At 38.5% G+C, this 23,112-nt stretch overlaps 1 protein-coding gene across 1 annotated transcript; it reads right to left on the bottom strand.

The window, feature by feature from the left end:
• Nucleotides 1–320: 320 nt before the first annotated feature.
• mef2b (myocyte enhancer factor 2b) lies at nucleotides 321–16,254 on the bottom strand. Its single transcript, XM_037770994.1, has 10 exons — nucleotides 16,142–16,254; nucleotides 16,008–16,046; nucleotides 11,658–11,738; nucleotides 8,328–8,531; nucleotides 8,003–8,131; nucleotides 7,595–7,784; nucleotides 6,409–6,560; nucleotides 6,161–6,275; nucleotides 4,837–4,948; nucleotides 321–3,840 (listed from the first exon to the last, which is right to left on the bottom strand). Exons 3-10 carry the CDS (start codon nucleotides 11,709–11,711, stop codon nucleotides 3,528–3,530), a joined length of 1,269 nt encoding a protein of 422 aa, XP_037626922.1. The 5' UTR covers nucleotides 11,712–11,738; nucleotides 16,008–16,046; nucleotides 16,142–16,254; the 3' UTR covers nucleotides 321–3,527.
• Between the last annotated feature and the right edge of the window lie 6,858 nt (nucleotides 16,255–23,112).

The following is a 23,112-nucleotide window of genomic DNA, read 5'->3' as shown; positions in this document are numbered from 1 at the left end:
TTTGTGCCGAATATTTGAAGACATAAAGGTCTCCGGGCTTTTAAGTGGCCCATTCTTGTTCCTCTCGTTTGGTGGCGGCGTGGGGAGCCGCCTGACAGGGGCCAGACATGATAATGAGGGAGTGTGTGCGTTCAAAAGACGGAACGGAGGTGAAGAAGACTAAATAAATGGACACATGAAAGCTTGATAGCCACACAGCGGACGGCATTTTATCTGTCTTCAGATTGAATGTACATGAAAAAAGCTGTGGCTTTTCACATTCTTTTAAAGAAAGATGATAATGTCCTTTGTAGAAAAAACAAAGCAGGGCAAAGCAAGTGTACAAATCAAACCGTTTTTTTATTTAAAAGGAATCACAACAAATCTGTCTTTGTTCTGTTAGTGAAGCATTCAGCAAACATATAAAAACTCAACCCAAAAACATCAGAATACTGATCATTTGGTTCTTCATGCTGATATTAATCCACATAACCGCATTAAAAAAAATGAAAAAAAGAACTAATTCCACAGCAGCACTTGAGCTTGAAGACCTCCACCAAGAATCTCTGCAGAGTTTGTCATGATGAATTTGTTGCAGGTCTGCAGAGTGAACCACTGAACCTGTGTCCTGTCATACAGATTCATTAGATAATTAATCACCAATAGTTAAGGCTGGTCTTCCCTGCTCTGCACTTTCTCACCCAAATCCAAATTTTGTGAAATAAGATGACCCCTTGTGGACAATAAGTGGAAATTCATTCAAAGCCAAAAGTATATTTTTGTCATTTGCAGAAAAAAAGTTGAAAATGCAAAACTTAAACACACAGAAATCCAGTGCACAAAAAAATACATTGCAAAGTACATTTACAGATATAATGAAAACCAAATATTCCTCAATAAAAAAAAGTAATTTGTGGGATTTTTATGAAATATTTTATGAATATTTAGACTCATTGATTACACCATGTCTCATATATGTCTAAATATCACAAGACAATGATGGCAGTAAAGCTCAATAATATCAACAATATGCAGAAGCCCTTCAGATGATGCCATTTTAAAATGACTTAAATCAAATTAGACCCAATATAGACAAACACATGATGTCTTTGGCTGTTGCAGTTGATTGCAATGCATTCGGACAATATTTAAACACTTTGGTCTTTAGTTTGAAATAGACTGCCATTGATAGGGTAAAGTAAAAAAAAAAGAAACTAGCATTATTTGGAGGAATAATACAACTAAAGCGTAGCTTATCCACAATTACTCTTACAAACAAACACAGAAATAAGCCGTTTTTAAACGTCCCAAGGAAAACATCATCCAAGTCCCTGAGAGACACCGACGCCCAGAAGTTTAAAGGATAGATTCATGTTTTATTTTAAGACCGTCTTAAAACAGTACCCTGCTTAATGTGATTCCAAGAGATGGGGGAATAAAATTCAGTCTTCCTTCTGTGTAAAAATAGATTCTTAAATGAATCTGGAGTTTATGTGAGGCTTCAGCAATCTGAGATAAATCAAGTGGACATCTTGCAAAATGACAGTATTAGTACAAAACTCCCTCTTTGTGTTACTCTGTAAAGCACTTTGACTTGCATCTGTATGAGATTGTGCTCTACAAATGAATTTCACTTTACTACCTGCTCTTGTGTGATTGTCCATCCCGCCCTGATTGTCTTCACCTGTCCCCTCATTAGCCCTGCTGTCACCTGTCCCTCGTTATCACCCTCCTTTCATTGTGGATTTAGTCTGTGTGCTTCCCTTTGTCTGTGCCAGCTTGTCTTTTCTTAGTTAGCATTTCAACCTTGTTTCCTCCAGTATTCCTTGTGTGATTCAGATCTTTCTTCTGCGTATTTAGACTCTGCTTTTGCCAAGTGTTTTTTGGTTATCTTTAACTGTTTCTGGCAAGTAAAAAACAGGACAGTAACACTAAGAAAACTAAACACAAAGAACAAGACACAAGCAGACGACCTGAAACTGAAACCAAGGAGGGGGAAAAGAGGAGATGTCACACATCATCAACGTGTCATATTTTTGGGGAATAACATGTGTCACCCGCCTCTTTCATTAGGCCTTGACTGAAAAAGAGAAACACATGGACTAAATACACAAGAAACTAATTAACTAAACTAAGTGTGGTGGAAAACAGGCGGGAAAAAGACAGAGGCAGGGAGTAAAAAAAAATGACACACAGGGAGAGTAACTTTAAAAAAAAAAAAACGGAAACAGGCTAAACAAAAACCCAAGATCATGACACAATGCAATGAAACACTGTGCGGGCAAACACAAAGAAGGAATTTGGTACTGAAAAGACTAACTGTGCGTTCCAATACTATCATACTATTTAGTATGCCAGAAAAAGATTGAGTATGTCCCAATACATCGTATGTCAAATGCAGTATGGTAAAAATACAAGGATGTCCTGCTACATCCATTCCAGTCGCAATTTGCAGTATGTTAGCCAGCATGTGTTTAAGGCTGTTCTGTCTGTTCTATATGAGCAAGAGGGTCAAAGTTCAAGGCACAATGTTATGATGAAGTAGTTTGTCCCAATTGCATGAATACTGCATGCAACAGTACGTATTTTGTAAGTGCAGCTGCATGCAGTATGTACTAAAAGTAAAAAGAAAGACCTTTACCATTACTGAAGCCTCTTATTTTAGACTGAAGAATAAAAACTGGATTTTGTTATATTAGATTATTATTATGAAGGGATATTTTCATGGACAGGAGGAACAATTTCAGTAATCAAAAAATATTTTTGTGTTCAAATGGCCATGTAAGTTTTAAGACAGACAAAAAAAATGTGAATTGATCCTTTAAAATGTCCTAGTGTATTTCAAAAATGCCAAGGCTCCAGTGACGGGTGATAACTGTTTTTTTTTGTGGTGATTTTTGGGCAAAAGGCGAAAACATTAAAGCTTCTAAAACAAGAGGGGCATAAAGGTTTACTGTACACAGAGACTAAGTGGTTTATTTTGTCTGGTGTGATGAGTCATTTTCACTGTAACATTTATACGAAGACAGCGAAGTGTCAATTTTCAGACACTGAACACTTGGAAAGCCAAATATCAGACGGTTTTGCAGCTTTGGAGAAATTCAGCTGGTCCCGATGTGCTGCTGTAGCTAACTTCAACAAAGTCACGGAAAACAAAAACAAACACAAACACATTTCAAATTGTATTTTTTTGATTCACATTAGCTCCACGCAGAAAACTAAACCTAACCAAACAAAAAAAAAAAAAAGCAAATGTCTGTATGCATCTGTCTCCTCGTGGGATCAATCAAGTGATGCAGAGAACATTCTCCATCGCCCAGGAGAGACCAGCTCTGTGTGAGGAGACAAAGAGAGGCATTCCTCTCTGGGATGATGGGGACAAATCGACCCCATCTCGCTATCTTCTGGGTTATATATCTGTGTGTGTGTGTATGTGTGTGTGTATGTGTATGTGTGTGTGTGTGTGTATGTGTGTGTGTGTGTGTGTGTGTGGTTTTGATGGAGGATAGCTGATTGAATGGGAGATGGTGTTAGACTGCAGCAGACAGCTATCTCTGCCACCCATCACTTATCTCTAACTGCCTGAGCGGCTGCCCTCCTTCCTCTTCGTCTTGCGGGTAGCCGGCTTTGGGAAACTCCTTCGTCTCATTGGCCGGTCGGGCTTCCGGAGGGGTTTGGCGAGCCGAGTCGGGGTTGCTCATTGGAGAGTGCTGCCTGAGGTGGTGTAGAGGAGGGGAGGTGGGCGAGGACATGTGCTCGGGAGAGCTGCGCTCCAATTTGATGCTGAGGTTGAGGGAGGGCAGATGTGGAGAGGGTGAGGAGCAAGACTGGGAGGGGAAGGAGCACCCTCCACTGGACATCCTGGGAACAACAAGACAACAGAAATGTCTGAGTTTCAACATCAATTCTGTAATTATATCTTAAATGCATCAGGGGCAGCTTGATGACAATTTGATGCATTTAAAATCAATAAAAAAGAGTGCTTTGATTAGGCTAAACAGTTACAACAACTTATATTCTCTTAAAAAAAAACAACATTGAGGAAATTAAATCAGATGTAAACCTACAAGAACATACATGAATGTGTGCTTCCATATTTTATGGAGAAATTTACCCAAAATAACAGTGGCAGTCAGTGTCAGTGACAGTGGCTTCAACAAAGCTAAACACAATCTTTCCACATTCAACTATTATGTTTTTCTTTATTTTATGTATATATTTTATTTTGTATTTATTAGTTACCTATTTTTGTTATTTATTTTCCATTTAATATTATTATTTTCTTTCTCTCATTTTCTTTGTTTTTAACTTATTTCTTATTATTTTATTATTTGTTTCTATTTATTTTTAATGTATATATTGTTTTTTCATTGTTTTTATTTTCTTGTATATTCTTAATATTTTTAATTTTTAATTTTCTTATTCTCTTATTTTTTATTTACTTAATTATTTTTATATCTATTTATTTTTCACTCCATTTCTTTTGATTATATATATATATATTTTTTTTCTCATATAATTTTTTCTTTTTCATTTCATTGTTGTTGCTCTGTCTTACTGTTTATCATTGTTTTCCATTCCAGTTGCTGACACCAATGATTACTTCATTGTGTTGTGAAGCCACATACAGTATATGGTTGCCTTGGGCTGATGATTGCCATCATATTGAGATATATATGTAAAATGTGATGTTTGTTAGTGCTGTTTCGTGCCTGATGAAGATCTGATTGATCGAAATGTTGCACAGCAAGACTGAATAAAAACATCCTTTGCCGTAGCAAAGAACAGTGTGCAAATTCAACTTTCTGCCATATTTCATCCTCACAGAGGTACCATATGACGCATTAATATCCTCACCCTAGGCTTATATGAGGCCCATGGGGCTCCTGAGGCGGCTGTGCTGGCTGCCAGGGGTTCACTGCTCCTCGTTGTAGACTAACAGAGTGATAAAAACCAGGTTGGCTGTACTCTGGAAAGAGAGATATAAATCAAAAGATGAAAAAAATGGGACACAAAGATGGATTTTAATAAACCAGAATCAGTGAATGATAGGATAGTTTATCGTCACTATAAGAGGATAGTTCGACATTATAGGAAATACAGTTGTTTGCTTTCTTACCGAGAGCTCTATGATAACACTCTCATGTCTGTACTGTAAGTATGAAGTCAGCAGCCGGTCAGCTTAGCTTAGCATAAAGACTGGAAACAGGGGGAAACAGCTAGCCTGACTCTAAAACTAATCTCTAATTAACACCTTATATCTTGTTTGTTTCATCCAGAGTTATGTGCAGGACTATTAGTTTTATTTTATTTGGAATGCTGACGTCACTGTGATGTTGTCAGGCAACCAGTGGAGGTCACAGCACCCGGCCAAAAAGTAGTGCTGCACAAAACCCCTGGTTAAACCACAACTTCTCGTTTTTGCACCTCAGTTTTTGTATATGTGGTGGTAGGCAGATTTTGTTTCCTTTGGACAGAGTCAGGCTAGCTGATTCCCTCTGTTTATAGTCTTTGTGCTAAACTAAGATAAGATAAGATAAGATAAGAGAAGAGAAGAGAAGCTAATCAGCTGCTGGCTGTAGTTTGTTTTTTAACAAACAGACATGAGAGTGGTATCAATAAAGTGATGCAGGGATGACGTATTTTTGTAGGCCAACCCGGTAGTTATAATCACACAGGTTCCCTCGACATAAAGCCAATGGGATTTTTCCATTGGATTTTGGATTATTGCAGAAAAAAAGCTCTGTGGCAAACAAACGTTTATGATACTTACACGTTTTCCTCGTTTTGAAGTGTGAATGTAATCGTCAGAAGTAAAAAGTTAAAGTCACCACCACCAAGCTAAAGGCGGACTAGTGTTTGGCATAATGACGTTTAGTAATCTCATTTAGCCACTTGTTAGCAACCACTTTTTCTAAGACACATAAAGGCTTCAAAATTACGTATTTTATATCGTAGAACAACATTAAAACATTCAAATCTCTTCAGCTTGTGTTAAACACAGACCTTATTTCAGGCATCTAACTAAAAACCCATTGACTTCTAGACCAGGGAACCAGAAGTGCCAAAATACTAACTAATTTTAGTGTTTTAGGACTCATCCCTGCACCACTCTATCCTCTCATCTAACTCTCAGCAAGAAAGCAATCGCCTTAAAATAGATGATACACATCAGACGTACCAGAGGCTCCAGGAGAAGGGAGGCCGTAGCCTCCCAAACTGTGACCCAGCAACCCTGCCTTGCCCATGGCTACCATGGAGCTGCTGCTGTGCAGGCCCTGGTACAAGACGCCCCTCTGATGAACAAGGAAAGAGAAATATCGAACCAAAAATCTCATATTTGTAGTGATAGAGTGGCATCATTGCATGCTTAAAATATGAATATCGTGTGACACATTTCAGTGCAGCTCACACTGGAGAGTAACTTACAGCAGAGTTGTGGTTAGCACGTGTGGCCCCCATGCCCTGATTGTTAGCAGCATCTCCCCGCAGATTCTCACCACCCATGTTCAGAGGAGGAGGGCTTTTCATGTCCAGAGCTCGATTCAGGTTGCCGTGGGAGAACACGGAGTAGCCGATACCTACGCAGCGAAAGAAAGGAGCAGGAAGTGAAAAGAGATGTGAGCTTGTTTCACTCACAGAGGAATCGTTTATTCTCTGTGATACATTCTTCACTTCACTCTGTTTCTGTGATAAAAATGAACTTCTTCTTTTAGTTTGACTTTTAAATTGGTATCTGATCTTTACAGGACAGCTATCATTTGCGAGTTCGTGTTAATATTTGTAATATATAAGTATAATCCGCAAAAATCTGTGTCAATTATTAGGAAAAACAGTAATAATGCTTCTAAAAACACTCAATGATCAGTGTCTAATGACATCATAGTGCGCCAAAACATGGTTAAAGACTGTAAAAGTGTCTGACACGACTGGCAGGTGTGATACATTCTGTACAGAAACCACAGAACTGGTTACAGCCGCTGTTAACACTGGTGGAGGGCCAGTTTCACAAAACCAGCCGACTGCATGTGTGGATTAGTGTGCACAGACGTGCACGTGCACACACACTTCCTGTGAGTTCACAGCCAGCTGCACAGAAGGTTGACATGTGAATTCTACAGAAAGTGTTTAGCGAGCCCATAGAAAAGCGTTAAATGGATTATCATGCTAAATGTTTCGCCTCTATTTTTAAGCAGAAAAATGTTCATTGCTCATTTTGGCAACAAATTGTAATATTCTGTGAAATATTGCCAATTTGTAAATGGACAGTTGTGACAGCTAACGTCTTTGAAAAAACTATTTTCCATTCAGTGGAGAGTTTTAATTTAATGCCGGCAATCGTTTTCTCATAGCCGGAGTCACATTTTTCAAATTACGTACATTTCATTTTGTAATGAAAACTCTATTATTGGCATATAGTACATTAAACACATTGAGGACATTGGATGATTTGGTTCACTATTAAACATTTTTTACTCTCCATAGTATGTACTGTAAAGCATGTGGAAGACATGGTCCCTTTGTCATTGTGTTGGTCTTGAATTGACATGGGAACTGTCTGCAAATCTTTCACTTTGCAGTTAAAATGATCCATGTTTCATACGGGTCAGCTCACCTGAGTGTGGAGACATGAATGCAGTGTGTGCGTGTGGCGCAGCAGGGCTGGCAGATCCGGGTCTGGAACTCAGAGATTTGAAGCCCGGAGGTCTGTGGGACGCCATGCTGGATCCGGAGGAGTTGGGGAAGCCGTTCTCACAGCCTGCAGACACCAGGAACTGGGCTTCTGGTGAGAGGAGTGATGGAGCCTGCAGAGTAAAATCCATGTATGATAACAGCATAAGTATTAAAGTCAGGAAACTGTCAGGCAGTGAAGGAATATCTGGACATTTCAGACATTTTGAGTGTCATTAAAATGAGAAGAATTCGAAGAATCCACATTTAAACAACTTCAAGTCAGCTCGGCATGTGTGTGTGTGCTCATGCTTGTGTGTCTGGTGAATAGCAGAAGTGTGTGTGGACTGACATAGAAGCGTTGGCGAGCCACAGAGAGATCCATGCCCTCGCTGAGAGGATATTTGTCTGCAGCCACCTGCATGCTCTCCTCACTGTCGATTTCTGCGCTGTCGAGGCCGAGGCCTTTCCTGCGAAGAGTCTGATACAGAACAGAAAGTGGAAAATTACCCACGATAATAGCAATATATGAAGGAATTTCATCCAAAATACAACACTCTATAGCATTTTTTGCAACCTGAATTTCATGTGAATGCCTCCTGCTCTGAAATAATTGACTATTTCGTTAACACTAATTCATGCTTCACTGTCATCCCCTCTAATAGCAGCTTGCACACCTCCAGTATGTCCGTGTTGGTGCGACTCTCGTGGGGCTCGCTGTACTCGGTGTACTTGAGCAGCACTTTGTCCATGTCTGTGCTGGCGTACTGGAACAGGCGGTTGGTGCTGTTGAAGATGATGAGGGCGATCTCACAGTCACACAGCACGCTCAGCTCGTACGCCTTCTTCATCAGACCAAACTTACGCTTGGTGAAAGTCACCTATAACGACACACACACACACACACAGAGGTTTGGGTCATCTTGCCTTTAACTTCAGCCGGATAGTGATGACTTAGAGTTAGAATATATAAATCTTATTAATTAATCAATGTTTTGGTATGAACTATGCAGAAATGTTTTTTTTTTTGCACACTTCATAAAATCCAGATAACGGAAAAATAAGAAATGTGACAGGAGAAGTCAAGAAGCCACAGGCTTATACAACGGACCTCCGCTCAACATTTCTCAATGAGAAAAATAAACAATAACAAAAAAGTAATAAAAGAAACCTAAGCTAACATAATTTGGAAAAATATAACAAAAATAAATGATAACAAAAAGCACACAAAATAAGCAGAAAAAACTAAGTAGAAAATAATCCAATAAAAACAAATAAATACATGAAAAACAAACAACAAAACAAGAGAGTATATATATATATATATATATACTGTATATATACAAATGTCAGTTTGTATCACAATTACACGTAATGACAATTTCTTTTTCAAATTTTCTAATAAAATGTTCTAATAATGGGAATAAATATAGCCAAAATGTGTTGTAGTTGCCACATTATCAGCCTAATATGCAAACTTGTTTGTGTTATCAGATTAATGATAATTGCTGTTTAAAAATAATACTGCTAAAGGTAGAGTTTTTAAATGGAAAAGCAAAACACACAAATCCAAACTGATTGCTTCCAAATACTAACAGTGTTGACAGTCATGCATATTTATACCGCCTAAAAATCACAAGTTTGTCCCAGAAGCCTTCACAGTCTGTGTAGCACACAGCACTGTCTCTCCTCACAGCCTCAACACAGATAAGGAAGGAAAAAGTCCCAAAAAAACAAACCTTATCACCACAAAACATTCAGTCCTGAAGATCAGATATGAGAAACAAATCGTATTTGCCAGCTCAGTTTAATGCGTTTTTCTTCTCGTCTACGCCGATTCCTTGTGTGTGTTTGATGTGTTTTTTTTCATACATACTGATTAACATAATAATAATAGATTACGAGCATGATGTGAACATCTCTGTCACGTTGCAGTGTTGCACTGACATTACCTCAGTCTGTGGTGTGTCTGAAAAAACATATGTAACTTCTGGTTGGAAGTTGACATCAACATTACACTGTATATATAATCTGCTTTATCAGATTCATCTCAAACTTCCTCTACTGTACTGTCACATACATTTTCTTTTTAGGCTTTAAACGGGACATATTATGTTAATTTTCAGGTTCATACCTGTATTTTGGGTTTCTACTTGAACATGTTTACATGCTTTAATACTCAAAAAACACATTATTATTCTCATACTGTCTGTCTAAATATACCTGTATTCACGTCTGTCTGAAATGCTCCGTTTTAGCGCCTGTCTCTTTAAGACCCCCTCCTGAAAATATGGTGCACCTTTGCAAAGGTAGTTCTCAAGCTGTGGGCGATATATTCTAATGAGCCTGCATGTGACGTAGGAAGGGGAGCCAAATCTGAATGGCTTGTTGAATCACATGTTTTCTGATGTATGCAGCCCACAAAAAGAACTGACTGGTTTGTCTTATTTCACAGTTTGTGGGTTGGTAAACACTCCAGATACCTAAATGCACAAGCTCTGAAAAAGAGAGTTTTTCATATCTCCCCTTTAACCCTCTTTCCTCCTTCCATGTCGCTCTGTTAGAGTGCTCAGTCCATTTTGTTCAGTGTGAAAGAGCACATTACCGACCTTTTGGCACTGAACAAAATGTCACTCTTACGGTTCGATCTTTCAGATTTTCTTTAATTTACAGCAAACTTTCAGCTCTAACTCTCACAGACTCACAGTCACCCAATGCTGCATTTACACCTATTTAACTCCGTTTTGGCACTCGATATGCAAGTGATAAAAAATGAAGCACGCACGCTGCAATTATTGTAAAATGTAGCTATGATCGTACTCCTGTCTCTTATCATTCTAGATATCATAACGTGATATTTCCTCCACATTTTTGCAGTATTAAGAAATCATTCTGATATATAGTCATACAGTCAAAAACACTCTAACACCAAAATGTCTGTAATGCGCATTTTTTTGTAAAATCTGTCACTGCCAATATAAATCCTACTCACTGTACATACAGTATATAGACATCTCCTCATGCACATAATCATCCAGTCCATCTCTATCCATCCAGTATTTATTGCTTTGCATTATTTGTGCTGTTTACAACTTCCACAACACTTGACTTGTATATAGACATCTTATCTTTATTTTTGCATTCTTATTTTATTGTTGGTCATTATTGTTCCTAGCTGTTATTTCTAATCTGTGTAAGTACATTGAGAGAGCTGCATAAAACTGGAGTCAAATTCCATGTATGTACTGAATATACTTGGCAAAATAAACCTGATTCTGATTCCCGCACACATTATCCCCCGTCATGCTATGCCTCTGCTGCACGATGCACAAAACTTATTTTTGTATCCAAATCAGTACAATTATCACATTGTGTGTGTGCGTCCAATGCATTACTCAGCCTTGTCCATACTGTATGTGACAATTTTAGCCCACGTTTTGTTGCATCTCCTGCACTAAACATGAGGCACTAAAAAAGTATTTACAGTACATCATGTCCGAACAGGCCGTAAAAAGGCCGTGTACAAATATTACTGAGGCAATACTGTATAGGGGTGTGAAAAATATAAAAAATATTGAGTATCGCAATATTATGTTTTGTGATACTGTACGGATTCTGAAAAACACTGTATTCATTTTTAATTAATAGTTTACATGCAAAGATTTGTGACAGACAGCAGCTCAGATTGCATAAAAAGTAGTGCTATGATGTTACAGGGACTGAGATAAATGCAAATGCAGATCACACTGTTCTGATTGCATAAAAAAAATAACTTCTTTACTCAGAGTTTATGCATATGGTGGTGTGTTCTTTATACTATTATAGTTTTCCTAAAATTAAATTTAAAAAATCGCAATAAATCGCCAAGCTTGCAGTATCACAATATATCACAATATATTGTAACCCCTGTATCGTGATACATATCGTATTGCCAGATTCTTGCCTATACACAGCCCTAATATACATGTAGAAAAAAGGTAATGGTATATAAATGAAATATTGCTCACCTGTCTATTCCTCTGGTCCAGAATACGAGAAATTTGTATTTTCTTTCTTCCCATTTTTTCTGCCGTCTGACACTCTGACACCTGTAAAATAAAATAAAACAATGTTACAGAAGCAGAATACAATATGTTTGTGTCATTTGCATTCATACTGCTGCAGTGAACAGCAACAAATACATGTGATATTAAACACTTTCCTTCTCTAGTTCAAGGAAAATAAAAAGTTGTGTGAAAAATATTTCTCGAGCGTCACAATTGTACTCAGTGGCCTCTGTACTAACGGCTTATTTCTGCATATATGCATCTGCATATTCCATAATACCTCTCTTCACGCTCTTGTAATTCTGGTGGGAAAATGTCATCTATTTGGTTTAAGTGACTCAAGTCCCTTTCCCCTTGGTAAGGGCAGGGTGTTTATTTTTACCACCATGAGGCGATGCGGTCTAAAGTTAGAGCGGCCCTTGCCGGGCCAGCAGTCTACACAGTCTGACACCCCCACAGTCTGGGTTACCCCCGGGCCAGCAGCCTCAGTGCTCAACTGCACCGCACGGCCCCAAGAGACAGGGTTAAAAATACAGTCGATAGCTCCTTTTAAAGGTTCAGCAGGCAATAGCTGAAACCAAACAGTAAAAGGAAAACGGTGTGTTTTTGAAAGATGGCTGAAGCTAAAAGCCACCCACTCCTCTCTCATGCACAGACAGGTCAGCGAGCAGAAGGCGAAGACATGGATGGATTGCGGTTGGCTTGAGAATGTCCATTTTTGAAACGCACACCCGCTGTTTTTTCTCTTCTTCTTTTTTTTTATTAGTCTAGAAAACCCCCGCTCCCATCCTTGCCCCTGCAGGACCGTATAGATCTGGACACTATAGAGAAATGTGATTATTTTCACTGACGTTCTTTGCATTATGGGTGACAGCCATGAAGTGACTTTGATGCATACTCATAAAACACTAAATCAAATGCATACATAAAATTTGCTGCATGGGTTGCTTCCATTTTACACTCCACTATTAGTCATACGACTATACGTTGAGTGCTGGTTTGGCTCCTCTGACCATACAGAGCTTCTCCAAAGCCCAGAGCACTTTTCACTGGTTTTCCCCCTTAATACTGGACATGTATCGGACTTCTCTATATTTAGTCCTCCGTCCCTCCTGATGGTGCCTGAGCGGATATGGCTCCTGTGTTCCCACGACCCCTAAAGTGCCCGCTGTCCCTCAATGTAAGCTTGGCACACAGGCATCTGGGGCATTTCTGGAGGAATCCACCTCTTTGCCCTCATTATTACCTTATAAAGTCGTGTGATATTCACTGTACTGAATGTGGTGCAGAGACAAGACACACCTCGACACCATCAGACAGCTGCAGATAAAAACCCATCGACGGTAAAACAGGGCGCGCTGTGGACAAATAGCTCTTGCTTATAAGTAAAGCACCGCAAAAGCCAGTATTGGTTTGTCTAACTAACACCTCCAGGCACACCACAAAGAATTGAACTCACTCTAGGTCTAACTTTTCTGTCTCTCAGAAGTGAGATTCATCCTCATATCAAGCTAATGGTGAGTAGAGAGGGAAGTGGGACATGTGTTCTAAACAGGGCAGAAAGATCTTTATCTCAGGGGTTTTACAGAAAGTTCCTCTCCTGTCAGATACAACCAAACGACGACGAAACACATGAACAAGCTGGGTAAATATAACTACACCTCCAGCCCTTACGGTGAGGAGTTAGCTTTAGAACTCTATGTGGTTTAGTAGGTTTGTCGAAGGCCTAAAGGCCGAGACGGGCAGGAAAGGCCTGGCTGTGCCTCACACATCAGCTAAATCGGGATGTTTTTCCCGCACGACAACTGCCGTTTGAGGTCTGTGAATGCACCAGAACACTACGGCCTGTGACCTTTCATCTCTAAGGTCAACTCCTGAACATGCCATCACTGAGAAAAAGTGAAAATTAAATGAAATAGCAGATCTTTCTTTTTAATCTCTTAACTAGTCCCACTATGATAAGACATAAATGTAAAACAGAATCGCAGTGTGTCCTGTTAGAGTGCAATAATTGCACACATGCACACTTGCCCCTGGGTCTCAGGCTTCTTTGGGGAAAGAAGGCACCTTTGTCAGAAGACGCCTTCCCAGAGGCGAGACGGTGGAAAATACTGAGCACAGACGCACACAGCAAGCGCTGCTCTCTGGGAGCTCCTGGCTAATCACCGGGGACCTCACTGGGACAACAATGCACATGCAAAGAAAAACTAAAAGCTTGTGCATCGACAGATCATTTTAAATGCTTTAATCCGTTCAGATGAATGTATTTGCACTGGTATTTTTTTTCTTGCTGCAGTGAACTATACGCATGAATGAGAAGGGAAATAAGTAGGGCATTTGCAGAGTATTGGGGGTTCTGCTTCGATGGTTTTCCTTCCATGAGTCATTTAGAGCATGATGGCTTGATAATGATTCAAAAACATGCTAAACACGTGTAAGCAAAGAAGCTAATGGCTTTACTCTGCGATGGAAAAGCAGATTCCTATTTAACTCCATCACACAGGACTGTTTGCTGTATTGGTTGTTAAATATGATTAAATATAATTACCAGATGAATCAAAAGCTGAAGTTTGTGTTGAAAATCCTGCAACAATAATCCATTTAGTTAACTCTCTATGGATGTTTCTGCATCACTGTCTTGTCTGTGAAATATTATTTTTCATACATGTATTGATTATACAATGAAAGTGATCCAAAGAGAAGCTGCACTACACAGATATACTGAATTATAACTGCAGCCGCGTGGACGACACCGAACCGAGCTGGTGAGCAGACTTGGTTTTAGCTGTTTTAAGTCATTTTTTAAGTCACTCCTGTGTTAGTTACATGAAATGCCTGTGTTAAGATGGTGAAATGTGAAATTAGACCCAAAACTGGAAGCAAATTTTGCATGAGACAATACAGAAATCCTCCTAAACCCAAGTTAAAAAGGGTGATTGCTAGGGCTGGCCCCTCTTAGTCGATCAGTCAACTAATTGTTCATTTTGGTCTTAGCTGACTAAGATTCAGTCATTTTTTTATGCTTTTTTAATGTTAAATTACTTATTTCCAAGAAACTTTATGAGCACATCTCTGTTAAACACAAGATTTAAAGTGGTGCTTTTGTGTGATTCTTTGTGGAGAAACTCAGTTTTACAGATCTGTCGATGAAATCAACGAATCGATTAGTCGGTAAAATCGTAGTGATAGTCGACTAAGAATTTATTTAGTCGATTAGTCATTTTTTTATGCTTTTTTAATGTTAAATGACTCATTCCCAAGAAACTTTATGAGCACATCGCTGGTAAACAGAAGATTTAAAGTGGCGCTTTTGTGTGATTCTTTGTAGAAAAGCTCAGTTTTACAGATCTGTCAAGATTAGTCATCAAAATTGTATGAGTGTAAGTCGACTAAGAATATTTCTTTGGTCGAGGACAGCTGTAATAATTGCCAAAGACTGTGACAAATCAAAACTGAAAGATAATTTAAGAAGAGGAAGGTGTACGAATTTCATTTTCACATCAAAGCATCAATATATCAAGATAAATAAAAGTATGTTTCTCCATTTGTGTGTGTGTGCCATCGTCAGGGTCAGACGGTTCATGCCGAGTAATGGTGAGGAAATATTTGTCTAATTTTAACAGCAGATAATTGAATTCCCTTGATATAGCCAGTATAGCTATAGCTTATACATGCAGGCATTTGATCTTTCCATGAATAGAGAAAAAAAAAGTTTTTATGACTTTCTAAAGTTGTTGCATTGGACTGAAAGAAACTCTGAAAATGAGGCACACCTTAACAACAGAAGTAAATTTCTTGTCATGCATTAAATTAGTTTATAAAAAAGTGATATCTTGAATGATCCTATACCCTAAAACATGACATCTATCACATTATGAAGGCATACTGAGCAGAGCAGTGTGACTGTGAAGGCAACAGGTTGAAGGGATGAGAAAGATGGAGAAAGAGTCATGGGATGATGTGTCTGTCTGGCTATATCCAAAGGATTCATTTTGCACTGCACGCTGTTCTGTTCGACGCTAAAAATAAAAACTGTAAAAATACAGAGCTTGAAAAAATGTTAGCGGATAATTAGGCCTAATAAATTGCTGACGTCATTGAAAATAGACCGTTTAAGAATAGCCTGTCTGTCCTCGAGTTGCCAAGCATCCCTGCTCTAATATAGCCTCATCTATATGCTGCGTTCACTGACACAGCAACAGGTACTTTACTTCACAGCTTCAGCCTTATCATTAATATATCTCCATGCAGGTTAACAACAGAGATAATAATAATAAAAAAAAACAAAAAAAAAACAAAATAACATCCCACCTGCTTGTAGATCTCCTTCTCTCTGTGGAGTTTCAGCCTCTGGATCGAGAGCAAACAAACAGGAAAAGTCTCAGATAAAAGCACACAGATGTGTTTGATGAAGTGTTGTTGTGGTGATGTGGAGAGATATTCACCTGGTGCTGTAGTAGCGGATGGTTCAGAGTCAGGAGCGCTGCTTTCCAACAGCTGGCTGCCGCAGCCCGCCTCTCTCTCTCTCTCTCTCTCTCTCTCTCTCTCTCTCTGTCATCACACCGCCTCCTCCTCCTCCTCCTCTTCCTCCTCAGCAGCGCCATTGGACGAACACCCCCGCCTCCCATCCGCCTCAAACGCACCAGTCAGTCACTCAAAGCTGTCAAAGGGTTCACAGCACAACTTACACTACACCTATATACACTTAATGTGTTTTTACATGTGAAGGGCTACAAAAACATCTGTAAAATCTGTAAAAACATCTGCATTACAGTGCAGACAACAACTATTTGGTAAGATTGTGTCCCTTTTTAAAAAGTAGTTTTGGTTTTGAGTATAATTTCATTGTTGGAGGGGGAACTCCTGTTTTGTCATAAGTGATTTGCATATTTTTCATTTTCTGTTTGAACAAAAAAGAAAAAAAGAGAAAAAAACAACAACATAATAATAAAATATCAAAACAGGTGTTATAAAGTACTTCACAAGATAATAAAAGCAGATAAATAAAGTAAAAAATAAGGTACGGTTTAAAACAGAACATATTAATAATAATAATAATAATAATGAAGTAATAAAATGGTAGAACAAGGTGATGAAAACAAATATAGGCTATATATACACAGATGTGTATAAATATATACAAGCATAGACAAACAGGTGTTATAAAGTGCTTCATAAGATAATAAAAGCAGATAAATAAAGTAAAAAATAAGTAACGGTTAAAACAGAACATATAATAATAATAAAGTAATAAAATGGTAGAACAAGGTGATAAAAACAAATATAGACTAAATATACACAGATGTGTATAAATATATACATGCATACACAAACAGGTGTGTGTGTATATATATATATATATTTATGAGGGATAATGTACAGCGAGCTGGTCATTGTTGTGAAAGAGCCCGACCCCGACACAAAGCAGATGTGTCTCTCATCACCCTGAAGGGGTTTCTTTCACCTCAATGACCCGCTAGCTGTACATTATCCTGCTTATTACACTGTCCGCCAGAGTCCGACATCAGAACTGCGCCCATAGCAACGGTCTGCTAAACATAGCAACGGTCTGTTATACATAGCAACGGTCTGTTATACATAGCAACGGTCTGCTATACATAGCAACGGTCTGCTATAAAGAAATAACAGGCCGCAGAATGCTGTGATTGACCAATCAGAATTGAGTATTCAACAACGCTGTGTAACAAATAAATATATATACAGTAGAAAGATATAGATACACTCACCGGCCACTTTATTAGGCACACCTGTTCAATTGCTTGTTAACACAAATAGCTAATCAGCCAATCACATGGCAGTAACTCAATGCATTTAGGCATCTAGAGGTGGTGAAGACGACTTGCTGAAGTTCAAACCGAGCATCAGAATGGGGAAGAATGGGGATTTAAGTGACTTTGAATGTGGCATGGTTGTTGGTGCCAGACGGGCTGGTCTGAGTATTTCAAAAACTGCTGATCTACTGGGATTTTCACGCACAACCATCTCTAGGGTTTACAGAGAATGGTCCGAAAAAGCGAAAATATCCAGTGAGCGGCAGTTGTGTGGACGAAAATGCCTTGTTGTGATGTCAGAGGTCAGAGGAGAATGGGCAGAGTGGTTCGAGATGATAGAAAGGCAACAGTAACTCAAATAACCACTCGTTACAACCAAGGTATGCAGAATACCATCTCTGAACGCACAACACGTCCATCCTTGAAACAGATGGGCTACAGCAGCAGAAGACCATCGGTACTAGCACCGGCCACTTTATTAGGTACACCTTGTACCTAATAAAGTGGCCGGTGAGTGTATATAGATATATAGATATATAATACTGGACCACTTTAAAAATCTTTGTCACCATTAGTCACCTTGACACAAAAACATGGGAAAATAGAGTCCAGGTGGAAAAATACCAAAGTTACCCTTTAAGGATTGGGGTGAGACTAAGATAGGCCTTTTTCACAGCAGCCATCTTCACATGTTTGCAGGGTAAACACAGGTATAATTGATAACAAATAATTATGTTCCTGTACTATTTAGTGTCACAGCCATTGCAGTGAGCCAGCATGCACAATACAAGAGCCCTGGTTCACCTAAATGGATCAGGGCCATAATCAATGATATTGATTCCACCTGTGTTTACCCTGCAATGACATGTCAAGATGGCTGCTGTGAAAAGGGCCTTTATTCTTCTTTGGGATTATCACCACTTGTTGTGAGTAATGCAACAACCTTCTCTAATCCGAGGGGAATATAAATGGGCAGTTGTGTCTCTTCAGTTTGTTAAAGGGTCATGATGATTGAATGATGTATAAAATGAGACTACATGGTGTTTAGATTCTGTAGATGAAAGAGACACAGGGGGTATGATCACTGGCTATAGCATGCTCACAGTATGTGAGTGAACCTGGGTAACAACAGCAAAAAGTCCTGAATACAAAGTATGGTACAGGTTGAATGAGCTGTGAGTATTTCAGAGGGATTTTCCCTTTTAGATTGTGAAGATTAGAGAAATGGCCCAAAAAAATGTATGGAATTTTGTGCAACAAAACTGTGCGTTTTTTACTCTGATAATAATCTCATGACCTCTGAGATTCATTTTATTACCCCTTATGGGGGTCTCAATCCCCAGAAGAACTACGGCGGCCGACGTGAATACGTGAATGTCCCTATCTAAAGCCAGTGTTTGGTTTGTCCGTTTTGGGCTACTGTAGAAACATGGCGGCGGGCTGCGTGAAGAGGACCCACTCCATACGCAGATATATATACGGCTCATTCTAAGTGTCGTGGCTATCTTTAGTCTGCATTGTTCTTATTTTAATCTTAACTTACTTTCTGTCAATAACCACATTTCAAGGAGGACATGCGACTGAGTTAAGCGTCGAGTCGGCTCGGTAGCAACGGCAACGGTAAAACAACCGTGTTGCTCTGCCGTAAACTCGTTTTTTTTACTCAACTCAACATTTCACTTCACAATAAAACTCCCTTCCTGTCCTTTTGTAACATGTGTATGGAAGCCGCAAAAGATGACAACAGAAATTCACAGTGGTCAAAATATACTAGAATGAAATCACACTAAATATTCACAATGTTCCCCAACATTACACTGAAATAAATTCCTCACTGAAAACCAGCAAATAATACCATCCAAACAATAAACACAAACATGGCGCTTATATAAGGTAACAAAAACATTATTTTTTTTAGGTGATTATACACTTAAGAAAACATACCTATTCATATTATATTCTATTTCTGCCAATAGATCCCCCTAAATACTACACACTACTGTTCCTTTAATTTTAGATGTTTTAATAAAAATGCAGTGTTGTGCATTAAAGGTGCCTGTACATTAGAGAGGCCTTCTGGTTCAAAAGACCGTCCTTCAACCAAAAGAGGAAGATTCAAGTATATCAGCTATATGCTGAAGTGTCCTTTGGCAATTCACCAAATCCCCACAGATTAATTAAGTGTCATATATGTATCTATATGTTTAGTGACTTAGTATCACCAGTATATAAGATCAGGTCACAGTTCCCCTACATCTTGGTTAAAGACTGCTGTTTTGATTAGATCAGTCAGAATGCATCCCAGTTTTTAATTTGCTTATTAAACTGAGAACTCTATATCTAAAGATGTGAACTGAAATTGTAATTTAATCCACCTCTGTACATGCAGGCCTATGTGTCTGGGCAAGATTACAGGAACACCTAACAATAGTCTTTAATTTATTACAACACCAGCCCCAAAAATAACCAGAGTTCAATCAACAACTCTGATAGTCTCAACGGACATTTAATATAAGCTTCAAAGAGCAGCAGCGTCTGTGGCGAGGCTGCTGTGTTAGAATGCATTACAGTTATTACTGTTATTGTGTCACCTACTGAGCATATCAAATAAAACACACAAATTAACCATGAATACAGCAAATATTTTGTGTCCAAACTGCTGCATAGCTCACTGTCAGATTGGCTGTTAATATGTGTTGATTAGGTATCACTAATGGCAGAGGAAAAAGGGAAAAAAGGAGGGATAACATGCTCAAAAGCAAAGCTCCAACACTAAAGGAAAACAGACATGCTGTCAGCTTAATAGATATATTTAGGGGTAATAACTGAATCACTGCATGTGCTGCATTATTGACTATTTTTGGGACGTGACACAATGTACTCCTAAAAATAATATAGCGACAAATTTATTAGCGCAGATCATCTGTGGAAGTGTGGACAACAACTCTGTTACTCTGTCTCACCCACTCAGACAAACACATCAACACAGACATAGAGAGATATGTACGCACACACACACACTTAGATATATCCCCAAGAGGTATCTCAAACTGTGCATCTGATGCAATAGTTAGCAACATCCCTGCAGACTGCCACAGCCTTTACCTCCAGGATTCATGTGCGTGGGCTCCATCAATCCGACAGAGAATAAGTGCCAACCCCCATCTGTAAATACAGCCAGCTAATCACCTGCAGCTGAGGGGAAATTATCTCTTTCCTCAGCAAGTGTCTTCATACATTTATTCTAAAGACTGTGAGAGCTCCATCAAGGAAGGCTGAATACAACCTCAGTTATTAGATATTACTAAGAGCCGTGAAGTAGAGAGAGATTAAGGCGCCTTTGAAAACTTTCCGTATCAAGTCCATTTTTTTTTTTCATTTTCCTGAAACCTCTCACTTCTGCTTTCGACAAGATCAGCCGCGGCCCTTTTAGAGCATGTGGTGAGGCTGTCGAATGCAGAAATAGCCTCCATGGTCAGTGTACATGTGTGAGAGCAATTGTTCACATTGTGTACCTTTATAGCTATAGTCTTATCTACATCTCAACAGAATAAGGGCTACACCTTTACTACCCCCCCTCCACCTCCTCTTCCACCAAACCCCAACCTCTAACAGAACAATGAGGTCTCTGTAAAACAAGTCACACACTTGAAGATGTTTGCGGTCCAGCACATCTGACATGTATGTTAAGTTAGTTTATCATTTCATTTCATTTCATTTAAAACAAACTGCACTACAAATACATCTACTGTATTCTAATATATTCTTTATAGTGTGTATTTCTATAGAGATATATCTCTAACTCTCGTGTTGATACTGTACGCATATTTGCAACACAGTCTCACGTGAAATAGTCACAAATTTAATCTATTGGATTCTTGAACATAGACACAAATTTCCCTTTTTTTTCGTGACGCTCAGCACGACTTTCAACAACGTATTTTTCATGCGTTTTTCCTACGAATGTCCAGCAACATGTGACGCACATGTCAATTTCCGCTCCAGTCTTTTCAAACTAAAAGTACACAGTTAGGGTTCGGAAAAGATCGACTTGGTTAGGCTTAGGCAACAAAACTACTTAGTTATGTTTAAGGGAAGATTGCGGTTTGCGTTTAAATAAAACAGTGGAAGTGGTGTAACTTAAGTAAGGATGTTACGTTACAAAAACTACTTAATTAGGTTTAGGAAAAGATCGTGGTTGGGGTTAAAAGAACTCCGGAAGTGCTGTAACTAGGAACAAATAAATCAACTTTGACTACGGGTTTCACAGAGGACACGAACAACGGCCTCCTGGGTGAAAGTCCTGTGTCTTTTCATAGGATCTATCTATCTATCTATCTATCTATCTATCTATCCAATATTAATTCTATGAAGATAATGGACAAGTAACTTATTTCATAACATAGTTGCAATATGCACAATCATTTAAGTACAGGTGACTGTTGTTTATTGTAAAATAGGTGGATACGATGAAAAAAATATAGAACATCCCATGTAAACTGTGTTTGCAGTCCATCAGTGAAGTGTATATAAAGTGAATTTATCATAATCATTCAATTTTATTTAAAAAAAAAAACGGCAACCAATTTGCACACTTTGCTCAAGTTTATAGACTAGTATCCTATGTTTAGATTTTATGTTGGTTGTTTGGTATATTTATAATGTATCTATCTATCTATCTATCTATCTATCTATCTATATCTATATCTATTTCATATAATTCCTTATTTCATGTGTGCAATAATGTGAACCCAACCACTCATTCGGCCTAATTTTTCTATCTATCTATCTATCTATCTATCTATCTATCTATCTATCTATATCTATTTCATATAATTCCTTATTTCATGTGTGCGATAATATGAACCCAACCACTCATTCGGCCTAATTTTTCTATCTTGTTTTTTCTATCTGTCTATCTATCTATCTATCTATCTAATATTAAACAGTAATTCTATGAGATAAGGCACATACTGGACAAGTAACTAATGCACATATAAAAACATATGTTGTTTATTATAAAATAAGTGGATATGATGAAAAAAACAGAGCATCAGGTAAACTGCATGTTTACGTCTGCTGGTGCATGTTTCCATGGCAACGTTAATTAGATTCAGAGAGTCCCAGGAGCTGCAGGACTCAGAATAAAAGAGGTATTCTACAATGAAGAGGGGTTAGCTGAGGTTGGCTGCTGCTGCTGCTGCTGCCACTGCTGCAGATTCCTCAGAAGTTATAGTTGTAACATACACCTGCTACTATATCAGCTCATCTTACACTATGCAGGAACAACTTTATTTAAGACTTTCTGGACTTGTGATTCATTTCATGGAAGTGCATGCCAGTTCTTTGTTTTCGTGTTTGCAAGCAGACAAATGGCCTGCTGAAAAGAGCTAAATAATCCTTTAATCACTTTATGAGGATCACATCATAAGAAGTAGGCTAATCTATTATAGCCCAGGAAATAAAATATGTCTTATAATAACCATAAGGACATATTTTTTTAGTAATTTATTTTTTTATACTTTATTTTTTCCTTTTTTTCAAGGCTGTTTTCATATATGCAATCCACTGTTTGTGATTACAACAGTCTATAAACCAACTTTTAAGTAGATGAGCTTACAGAC

Source organism: Sebastes umbrosus, chromosome 5 (genome assembly GCF_015220745.1).
Source record: "Sebastes umbrosus isolate fSebUmb1 chromosome 5, fSebUmb1.pri, whole genome shotgun sequence".
Taxonomy (NCBI): Eukaryota; Metazoa; Chordata; class Actinopteri; order Perciformes; family Sebastidae; genus Sebastes; species Sebastes umbrosus.
The sequence above is the reverse complement of the archived record's forward strand: the minus strand, read 5'-3'. Positions and strand labels throughout refer to the sequence as shown.

Bases quoted from the DNA above. Each gene is read 5' to 3' on its own strand.
- mef2b (XM_037770994.1), bottom strand. From the start codon at position 11,711: ATGGGAAGAAAGAAAATACAAATTTCTCGTATTCTGGACCAGAGGAAT. The intron at 8,132-8,327 runs GTGTGCAAGCTG...GTTCTGTATCAG, and splicing joins CCAACACGGACATACTGGAG to ACTCTTCGCAGGAAAGGCCT. The intron at 4,949-6,160 runs GTACGTCTGATG...CTCTCTTTCCAG, and splicing joins CCCTTCTCCTGGAGCCTCTG to AGTACAGCCAACCTGGTTTT.